The sequence below is a fragment of the Phragmites australis genome, chromosome 1 (genome assembly GCF_958298935.1).
Source record: "Phragmites australis chromosome 1, lpPhrAust1.1, whole genome shotgun sequence".
In the NCBI taxonomy this organism is placed as follows: domain Eukaryota; kingdom Viridiplantae; phylum Streptophyta; class Magnoliopsida; order Poales; family Poaceae; genus Phragmites; species Phragmites australis.
In genome coordinates, this window is record NC_084921.1 from 18,552,694 (window position 1) to 18,564,029 (window position 11,336).

Genomic DNA, 11,336 nt, shown 5'->3' on the forward strand with positions numbered 1-11,336 from the left:
TACTGGTTTAAAACTGACACTGATGATGGTTCTGAACTGACATTGATGTCGGTTTCTTTAGTAGTATCTATAAAATTAGTAGCATTTTTATATAGGCGTTATGCAGTGCTATAGAGACAATTTTTGTTGTGTAAAATATTTTCTCGAAATGCGATAGTTTAAGAGGAACCAATCCTTGAACTCAAGACCTCATGGACAAATAATCTCTAGACATGCCCTACTAACCAACTCACACTAACATCACTACTTGCATATATTCATAGTATTATTATTATGAGTTGTTTATAAGATGCCTCAAACGTAAAAAATAGAGCCTCTAGAAAAAAAAAACCCTCAAACAACGTCTCTATAAGATACCTCTATGCCATTTTTATATTGATAATTTAAAAATGCCTTGAAGTTCGACAATCCATTCTAGGCAATCTTTATCCACAATATCTCAAATAGTGTCTCTATGTTCGAGACGCATTCTAAAATGCCACAAAAATGTCTCTACAATATAATTGTCAATATATAGAGGCAAACTAGGAAAATGCCTTTAGAAAAGTGCCTCCAAAGGAAGTTTTTGTTGTAGCAACTTTGCTTATCGAAAAAGCGGATATGAGATTTTATATAGGTTTAGACCTCTCATAGATAATAACTCTATGTCCAGTATTGTCTGGATTAATCTTATGAGAAGACAATTACAATAGGATTGTGTCTATATTTTCTCCTATAAATCTCGACGAGTTCTAAAAATGTAGTTTGTGTTGCTAAATAATATTATAAAAATACCAGAATGTAGATAATTGATAAAATAAGCTATTGTTAAAGTTAAACGGGGTCATGACCAATCAATTGGAAGACAAAAAAAGAGATGATTAATTTTCTAAGACTGTTAAATGCCCTTCGCATATACTATAATTGATGGTTTACTTGTCCCATGTGGACTTCTACACAATAGTGATTTAACTTGATCTCGTATGAAATGTTCAAACTAAAGAAGAAAAAATTGTCCTTTCCAAGGTGATCAATACTTCGGTCACAGTGCAACATCAATTGAGTAAATCCAAATGAGCTTCTTCTCCCTGAAGTAGCCTTGAAGGTGCCACAATTGCAGAACTGATACCGCAACGCAGACACCGAGAGACAAAATATTGAACCAGGCGATTCATGCGTTTGTTTTCTTGCTCATTGTTCCCATCTCCGCTTCCCTGTACGGACAGATCAAAGCAATTATTAACCATACAGCTAACTGAAAATCCTGCAGGAGTAAGAATTCTCAAAGTTTTCAATGTCAGAGATCATCACATATACTCTTTAGTCACAGGATGCAAGGGCATATTAACAATCAGAGGACAAATTGCATATATTCTTGTTTTAGCCTACTGGTTAGCTTACATCACAGAATTGTCTCCAGAGCTACTTATGACAGATAATGAACGTTAGAACGAAACAAATGAACCACTAAGTCTAATCGAACAAAGCAAGTTAAAGAATATGCTCACATTTTTTGCAATTCTGGATACTCTGCGTTGGCTATGAGGCATACATAACAAATCGCAGAACCATTTATCAACCTACAAAGATTGCTCAATATTTAGATGTTCAATCAAAATGGCAGGAGAGGGTATGTAACGAGTACTTCAGATTTCAGATAGCATTCTTGCCAACAGATTGTTACAACTAAATCTTTTTACACAAAAGTTAGCAAAAGTTGATTCTGCGCTGTTCACATGAGATCCAAAAAGCATCACTATCTTCAATTTAATCAACATAAATGATCATCAGTTAAATAGAAACCGACAAGATGGCCGTAAGCTAGGTATGGAACAGTTATTACGCAGACACAGGCTTGGCCATCAAGGCTGGCGGAGATCAGCAACGGCCAAGCGGTGAGCTTCTCCGCGCACGCAGAGAAGGCGACGAGGAGATGACGCGGTTTTGGCCGCCAGGTGAGGAAAGCAACGGCGGGCAACAGACTACGAGATAGGTTGCGGCTGCGGCGGACACAGGCGAGGACGGGGGCTTGAGAGGATGACGAGCCAATTGACCCAGGGAGGATGCTCCGGTGGTGGAGAAGAGGAGGACTGCAATGGGGAGAGAGGTGGGAGACAACGGTGTGAGGATCCACCACGCTGCAGGCCGGAATCGGGTGGAAGATGGGTTGGTGATTGGGTTGAGCTCATCTCAGCGAATTGGGTTGGGTTGAAATAGGTAGAAAAACTTGGTGGAGTTGGTTTGGATTTGGTTGTCAGAGCTTTTCTTTAGATTGGGTTTCCTGAGATGTATTGTGGTCCTTCGTGAGCGCCCGCAGCTCCGCCCGGAACACCGACGATTGCGCAGCAAGGATGCACGAGTGCATGAGGAAGGTGGTGTCGTCGACGGCGAACGTGATGTCTGAGCTCTCCTCGCTCTTTTTTTTTTTTTTGTCAATGGCTTCAACTACCGAGTGTAAGATATGTAATGCGAAGGTAGACTCTTGGAGACATGCTTTGTTGGATTATACTATGGCACGTTGTGTATGAGCTCTGGCTAATGAGGATTTAATTGATCATGTGAGTACTTGTCAAATGGAGGATCCAAAGCAGTGGCTTTTACTCATGCATGAATCTCTGTCTCGAAAGGGCTTCATCAACCTGGTGGCCTCATGCTGGGCCATATGGGTAGCAAGGAGAAGAAGGGCAATACACGATGAGGAGTTTCAGAACCCGTTGTCTACATTTAATTTTATCACTAATTTTTTGAGTGAACTTGATCTTGTAGGTGGGGATAAAAACAAGCCTCTGCATGTGTAGCCTAAACAATGCTCTCCCAGATGGATTCTTCCAAGGCAAGGTTTTATGAAAATGAATGTGGATGCAGGCATTTCAAAGAGAGGTGACAGAGGTGCCGTAGCTGCAATTTGTCGTGATGGAGAAGGAGTTTTCTAGGGGGCAAGTGTACAAGTCTTTGATGGTTTGACAGAGCCTAGTGCTTTAGAAGGTGTGGTATGTAGTGAGGCTCTGTCTTTGGCAGCAGATCTGCAGATTCAAAGGACAACAGTTGCATCTGATTGCCTTGATGTAGTTAATAATATGTAAGAAAACTGCACTTGTAGTTACACTATGGTGCTTGACGATATCAGGCAGAAAAGTAGAGGTTTTAATGAGGTAGAATTTTGCCATGAAGGAAGGTGTTCGAATATGGAGGCGCATAGGATTGCTAAAGCTGCTGTTTCCCTAGACTTAGGTCAGCATGTATGGTTGCTTAATCCTCCAAATTTTGTGCATGTACCCATGAACATCAGTATGGAATAAAGAACGAACCCCTCAAAAAAAAAAAAAAAAAGAGATGTATTGTGTAGATTGGGTTGGATTTGGGTTGAATTTCAGTCCACTAGCAGGCCTATCTATGCTATGTAGTATCAAATTAGCATGAGACACTAGTCTGACCACCGAAACGTCAACATGGTACGACGTTGCACATGACCAAATCACACAAATTTCGACCACTGGAGTGCAAGTCTACAACACTCCAAGCTCACACCCTTTGCGCCTCATTTCCATGTCAGTTATTTCGGTTGCACACCTTGAGACTTCCCTAACGCATGAGGCATGACTCCACTCCTTCCTGAGCCTCCCCAAAACCATGACAAGAACCCTCAGAAAAGCTTTCTAGCTCACAGCAATGGCGACTCTCTCCCGCCCTACACCCTCGCAGGCCACCGCCCTTTGGCCACCGTGGGGACGACGACTTGGCTCGCTTGAGGGGATCAGCTACCAGTTGAAGTACTCGAAGCATGCTTCAAGATTGCAAGCAAGCTACAAGGGGCTTGAACCACTGTATGATGATGGGTACCAGAAAGCTAAGGACCTAGATTATTACTACCAGGCGCTTGGCGAGCTGGTGGAGCATGACAGTGGGCCGGCGCGCTGGTTCTGCCCCATCGACGCTGGCTCTCCAATCGAGGGTGCTCCATTGATGCTGTATTTACCAGGTAAAAATGCATCAACATATTGCGTGATGAACCAATTGTATGGACTTTTTTCTGGTGCGATCAGACGTTTTGGAGTGAGAAACTTTCAGGAGTAGATGGAATGGGGATGGGGCTCTTCATGCATCACAAGGCTCTTGGAAGGTAAGATACAAATAGAACTTTGTACACACTGTCCGCAGTTTCAGTTGGTTACAGTACTAACCAGGTCATATTTTGGAATATAATGGGAGCACATTATCATATAGAGAATCTTCCAGGCACTTAGTTTTAGTCGTTTGTTTTGTTTGGACTTTGGATGGGATTTCGTTCTTCACTTTTCACTAGATATTTTTCTCCTTCAGGTTAGCATAAAGACAACAACAACAAAACAAATCCAGTTGTAATTATTGGTAGTTTAAACATTATCAGATACTTATTAATTCTATTTTCAGGATTTTTGAACTTAGATGCATGCACATTCCTTTTCATGACCGCATGCCATTCGAAGGTATCCATATATCTGTGAATTAATTTATCTTTGAAGGATTTTCAATATAAATATTATCTTTTTAGAGGACCGGATGTGCTTCCTAATTGTTATGTTTTTTTCTAATCTTACATTATATTCAGAGTGATGAAAAATTAGCCAACTCCTATCACAAGATTGTATGGTTTAGCTGATTTTATTTTTCAGAACTTGTTACAATGGTAGAAGACGCTGTGACAAAAGAGCATGCCACTTCTCCTAATAAGCCCATCTATCTATTGGGAAATTCTTTTGGAGGATGCTTAGCACTGTCTGTGGCTGCTCGTAATCCTCACATTGATTTGATTTTGGTACTCGTTAATCCAGGTATGTGATAAAATATTTTGTCATATGAACCTCCTAATTAGTTTTTTTTTGACCTAAATTTTCGTTCCATTTTTCATGGGAAAGCAACATCATTTGAGAACTCAGACATACAACAGCTTCTATCAGTTTTCAGCCCGTTTTCAGACCATGCCTGTATGGCAATTACAGCCCTATTGAACTACAACATTGGTAAGCACCTTGTAGATTTCTACTAGAAAATGATAAAAACATGTAGAAGTAAGTAGAAAATCAAACACACGTAATAATGTATTCAGCTGACTGAATGTTACTTGATACCCATGAATTTATCTAGTTTCAGATTTCAAATTCAGCATTTTCTTTTAAGTATCATCACAGGTGAACTAATCTTGATCTTGAGTAATTGTAAACCGAGATGTATTATTTTGCATCACATTATTTCTTTTCTTGTCCTAAGTTGTCACATTTGTTATTTAACTGTGTGTTTGATTATTCTGTTTCTTTTTCTGATTATGAGACCAGACAATGAAGTGGACATGGCAGTGAGTAGCATGATAAATGGGAAGCATCCTTTGGAAGCAATAAACAGATTGACAAATAACATGTCATCTTTCCTGAAGCATTCGGTACTTAGCATCGTCTTTATATCTTGTCACTACGAGTCTCTCCGTATCAAGAGGATAGGGAGGGAGAAACTCAAAATGAAACACTTTCCTCGCTCTTCCTCTGTCACCTTGCTCTTTGGTTGTAATCATAATGTGTGATCAAAACGTGAGCCTTTAATTGCAGAACATTCTGGAAAAAATACCAGAGGACATCCTGAGGTGGAAAATGAAGCTGATCAAACAGGCTGCCTCTTATGCGAACTATCGCCTACAATCAGTTCAGGCTGAAGTACTACTGTTAATCAGGTACTCGCTGCCTTAAGCAATTCAATTATTAGTTCGGCATGTCACCTTTATTACATGATTGGGCAATATATAGAGAGTTCGAATTTTTTTACTATGATGGATTTCTAAGGTTCAAAATGTTGGTATGCTTTCTGTCAGCTGTGCTGACAGGTTACTTCCGAGCAAAGCTGAAGCAAACAGGCTACAGAAGTTGTTACCTAAATGCAAAATCTACTTCTTCGAGAACCATGGGCACAGCTTACTGCTGGTGAGGTTTAGCTGACAAAAGTTCGAATTACAGTAAATCTTTTCAACTCACACGAAGAGAAAATGCTCTTGTTCAACTGACCCGGCAGATATAATTCGGCATGTATTTCAGGAGTACGGCGTTCATGTCTCATCCATAATCAAGTGCGCCGATCTCTACCGCCATTCGAGGTGTTACCACCGGGTTTTCGACTTCATCCCTCCATCCGCAACCGAATTAAAAGAAGTAGACAAAGCTAGCTGGTAACCAGAATTACTACCCGTCACAGTGCATCACATGAATAATGTAGTCTTACTTACAAACCAATGACACGGTGATTCTTTCATGCCAAAATGCAGCGATCTCAGGTTCAGAACCTGCCCGGTGATGTACTCCACGATGGAGGACGGCACGGTGGTTCGGGGCCTGGCCGGAGTCCCGGACCACGGCCCGGTATTGCTCGTCGGCAACCACATGCTGCTGGGCATCGAGCTGATCTCGCTGGCCGCGGAGTTCCTGCGCCGGAAGCAGGTCGTCGTCCGCGGCATCGCGCACCCGCTTCTGTTCCCGAACAAGACGCGGGCGTGGTCGGAGGGCCACGACTTCTTCGACTTCCTCAACCTTTGGGGCGGCGTGCCCTTGAAGTACAGGTACATCTACGAGCTGCTGGCCGCCGGTGAGTTCTTGCTCCTGTACCCCGGCGGCCACCGGGAGGCGCTGCACTGCAAGGTTAGCACACAACTAATTCGTGTTTGCACGATGCGACTCTCCATGCTTAAATAATGCAAGAGCACTTTATCAGCTTATTTTGAGCTATTTCAATTTTCAAATGGGACTGGTTTGCAGGGTGAAGAGCACAGGTTGTTCTGGCCAGCCCAGACCGAATTTGTCAGGATGGCGGCACAGTTTAACGCCACGATTGTGCCTTTTGGAGTCGTTGGAGAGGATGATCTACTAGAAGTAAGCAATGGGTCCTGCTGTTCTGCATCTAAGCATAGTGTCTTCGTTTGTTTCTTCTCCTTTTGATAGACGAGCTTCTGTAACTTCTTCTGCAGCTGGTTTGAACATAAGTTAGGCACGGAAAAAGAGAAGAGAATGCGCATTCTTGAATATTACCTGCAACGAAAAAAATCGTACCATCGAGATCCATAAACTGTGGCTAATAAATACTCGTACATCTTTTCTCCCATCGATCAGATCCTTTGCACGTTCGACGATATCAGGAATGCACCCTTTGGCAAAGAACTGATGCAGGCGTATAGCAACCATCTAAAGCTAAGGTTCATAGATACTAGCAAGTTGCTCCTCCCATAAGTTTTGAGATCAGACAAACCCTCACACTGATGACTCCTCTCTTTCAGGGAAGTTGATCATGAGGTGTTCTTCCCTGGTCTATATCTGAAAATGCCGGGCCGGTTCTACTACCGATTCGGGAAGCCGATACCGACGAGGGGAAGGCAGGACGTCCTGACTGATAGGCAGGCTGCGAGTGATCTCTACTTGCATGTTAAATCGGAGGTCGAGGGTATAATCTCGTACTTGCTGGAGAAGAGGGTGGAGGACAAGTACAGGAGTCTCATCTCGAGGATGCTGTACCAGGCCGCTCGAGGACCAAACTGTGAAGTTCCGGCCTTTGATCCCTGATTTTTTTTAAAGAAAAATACCTGAACATAGGATCACCTCAATTGTTGTCATTAAATTGCTATGTGAGACATACTTCAGGATCCAACAATCCACATCTCCATAATTCCATATTATTATTATTATTATTTGCAACTACTCCATCTAAAGCTCTTCTCCGAATTGGCCACGTCATCCCAATTAACTTTGGTCGTTTGAATGTAAGTGGGAACCCAGACATTCTTAGCTTGACTCTTTTCAAGCACGTCAAATCGAATCTACGAGCTAAGGGCACTTTCAATACCTTATTTTTAGGTGATGCCTAAGAGTAAAGAAAAAGTAAGAAATTATTATTATTAAGAAATAAGCTTCTAATGTATATATGTGTGCTGGTAGTTTTTTAAGTCTTCCAAAGTGACTAATTGTTGTCATCTAGGATTGTTTAAAGAGCTAATTTCTTTCATAAGAAATAAACTCTTCCCTCCTCTTTAAATTGCATATCACGTCAGCTTTTTATCTAGCTGAATACCCAATTATTGTCTAATCAGCACTAACAGAGACCTAGTGAGCCCAACCAGAGAGTGTCCATAGGGCACGCGAGAGTTCCCCCGAAATTGCAGACCAGCTACAAGAGAGCGCAACGTGTGAGCGCGGGGGCTGAGGATAGCATATCGGTATTTTTTATTTTTTATTCTTGTTTCCTTTTTATGTCTTTTAATTTATTCCATGTGATCTAGATTCTTTTCTTTTTGCCCTTCATATGCATGGAACAATTTTAAACAACTTACTGTAAAAATTCGTGAAACCTAATAAACAATTGGACAGATCAGCTCAAGTTCATGATTTCTGGTCGATATGCTAATATTTGTATATATCTTGTCCAACAATTGGCCTCTAGTTTGTTGCATTTCAGATCTTAAACTATGTCATGTCAAGTATAATATGACCTCATGTTCTTGTACTTGTACTGTTTTTTCAAGAAACTTCGCCATGTCAAGTACAATGTGAGGCATGAAAGAGAGTCTCACGTACCATTCCAGATGGAACTCGAATGACATGTTTCGCAGTAGGAGATTGCCATGTGTGTTGTACATACTAGACAGAGTTGCGCGCTTTGCTGCGCTTGTTTTGAATATATGTCTTACAGTTACTACATTGATGAATAGATGTAAAATGGTTATTAGATGATAGTTACAAAGATAATATAGAGGTATTGATGAAGGAACATATGAGGAGTATTATTTAGTGATTACAATTGTATAGATGGATACATTAGCAATCAAGTCAAAAGCATTTCATCGAAGTGCACCACGGAGTTTAGAAGGGAAATCACACATTAATTGTATACAGTAATATGTTACATAGTAGTTAAGGAAAAGTACACAGTAACTGTATATAGAAATATATTACATAGTATCTAAGGGAAAGTATATAATAACTGTACATAATAATATGTTACATAGTAGTTGATTTTATGGTAGTATAATTTATTTAGCAAGGGCTATGTTTACATATTTGCTAGTTAGAAGGTACATGAAAAGTAGGATCTGGATAAACAGCCGGCGTTGGCAATTGATGATGATACTTGATATCTGGGGAAAAAGATGCAAGAAGGCAATAGTTAGGATTTGTACCTTATTTTTTGTTTTTTATATTTGGATGAGTCTGAAAATAAATGTATGTGTATATTCATAAATAAAGGGCTTACTGCATCGAATATTAATTTGGGAAAAGATTAGTCTTTAAACAGTTGTCTCCTCGAAGCAGATCTTTTACTGTAAAGTAAATTTAGTTCAAGTGCATTAGTTGTTTCAGCTGTTTTTATAAGGTTTAGAATTAGGGAATGAGATACTATGATGATGGAAGGATTTGTAACTTGATTATGTTTTTGGGATCAGATGGCTCTGGATCTTCTTCAGTGAAGTGGTGTTTGCCTATTTCTGTGGCTTTTGTAGCTGAAGCCTATACAATGGGAGGGGGGAGTTAGCTTATGAATTTTTTTGGTTTTCATAATGTTGTTGGAATAAATATATAATAATACTTACAGCATGTTCTCTACGTGGTGTCTCTTCTAAAGACAACGGGTTGTCTATGTCCTTTTTGTGCTCTTCCTACAATTATTTGTGGTCTTTGTGATATTTGTTCTATACACATATAATATGGAAATAGGAAATATGTGGTACCTGTGAAATTGTTGCTGGTGCTGAGTTATGCGCTTGACCTGAAGTAGTTTCTGTGAAATTGTAAGTATTGTTAGTAAGTATTGATGTAAATATATATTTGTTCTATTTTCTAATTTAGCAACGTATATATTTGTGAAGTAAGGAGGGAGTGAGAGAAGAGCAATGGCTTATCTATCTTTTTGTCGATTGTTTATAGTTAGCAAGTACCTGATATTTGGCTTGTTGTAGGTAGTGTAGGAGTATTTGGGCCACTTGTATTTATTATAGACTTTACTTGAAATGATATATCTGCTCGCTGTATGGAGGAAAAAGGGACACTGATCTTTAAAGTGTATTTGTTACCATATAAGCGTGTAATTTCTGAAGGTATTGTCTCTGGATTTATTGTCGAAGATGCTGCAAGTGTTAAAGCTGGAACACCCGTCAGTTGCTCTCCAGTGGCACCAAAGAAAATAATCTCAATACTTTTTGGGTCATCTTCATTGAAATTAGCTGGGTCAATTGCTACCATAGTGATACGGTACCTAAATAAATAAACACTTAAGTTATTTGTCAACTTGATAAAATTGTTAAACGTAATTTTTTATAAGTTAACTTAGCGGTGGTTACATTGGTTTAGCTGTAGCTGCGCCGTATTTTGGACACTTATAGCCACCACCATCCTCCAGGACTCTTTTGTGGCATGAAGTACAACCAAGGTACCACCACGGTTGATTTGATTTGAGGGCTTTTATAACAATTTCAACCTGATATGTATTACCCTGAGTAGTGCACACATGTAAATAGCACCAGTTGTTAATGTACAATAAGAAAATAGATATAGTACTGATGAGAAGTTAGGAAAAATGGTAGAATAACGTACATATATTTTGTGTGGGTTAGTGACATCTGCAAGATCATTGATGGATGTTGTTATGGTTTCAGCGCTTGTAGTAGGTGCATTTAACCACGATACTTCATGTGGATATGCTTTGAATCTGTGCATAGATAATATTTTGAATGTAGGATTTGAGGATTGATGAAGCAAATATAGAATTGTAGATTGTACTGTGTAAAAGTAAGGAAATAGTAGTAGTTACCTGTTTTGAAGTGCAATTGCTTCAGGTATAATGGGATTAATATGCCACTGGCATGTGGTGCTTCCTTGGAGTTTCAACTGACCTATATAATATAAAAATATGTGATTTTAAGTTGAGTTCAATGCTTTATGTAGTGTTATGTATAGATACAGGAAGTTGGATGTGAACTTGGATGTTCTTACCTTCACGTGATTTGCAAGTTATTCCGAGGAGTAGAATAATTATTGGAGTTCTTTTTCTTTCTTCAATAACTTGTTCAGCTGGAAAATCTGTAGCTTGTCGACCCCAAAGGACAGCTTCAATACTTTCTCTACATAGCATATGAACAATATGTGATTTGAGATATTATAAAGTTAGTTGATGGCTTTTTTTTTATATCACAAAGAAATTTTGGGATACATACCTGCCATATGTCAAGTAAAGCCTTCGGATATGTTTTTGGACTCCTTGGACATAGGATGTTGTAGTATGTGCCACTGTTGTCAGCTTACCTATCACATTTTATGATTGAAACATATTGTTAATTTTTTGTATTTATGTACTATAAA

At 39.7% G+C, this 11,336-nt stretch overlaps 1 protein-coding gene and 1 long non-coding RNA gene across 2 annotated transcripts; one reads left to right on the plus strand and one right to left on the minus strand.

The window, feature by feature from the left end:
* Positions 1–3,648: 3,648 nt before the first annotated feature.
* Positions 3,649–7,550, plus strand: LOC133883247 (phytyl ester synthase 1, chloroplastic-like). The gene is made up of 13 exons (XM_062322510.1): positions 3,649–3,958; positions 4,048–4,099; positions 4,390–4,445; positions 4,632–4,790; positions 4,875–4,979; positions 5,292–5,395; positions 5,559–5,680; positions 5,819–5,927; positions 6,039–6,169; positions 6,266–6,635; positions 6,753–6,866; positions 7,104–7,186; positions 7,268–7,550. The coding sequence occupies exons 1-13, from the start codon at positions 3,649–3,651 to the stop codon at positions 7,548–7,550; spliced, it is 1,998 nt and encodes a 665-aa protein (XP_062178494.1).
* A 3,020-nt stretch (positions 7,551–10,570) lies between these two features.
* On the minus strand, positions 10,571–11,100 carry LOC133888192 (uncharacterized). Its single transcript, XR_009903742.1, has 3 exons — positions 10,971–11,100; positions 10,789–10,870; positions 10,571–10,686 (listed from the first exon to the last, which is right to left on the minus strand). It is a non-coding gene; the product is annotated as an uncharacterized LOC133888192 (long non-coding RNA).
* Positions 11,101–11,336: the final 236 nt, after the last annotated feature.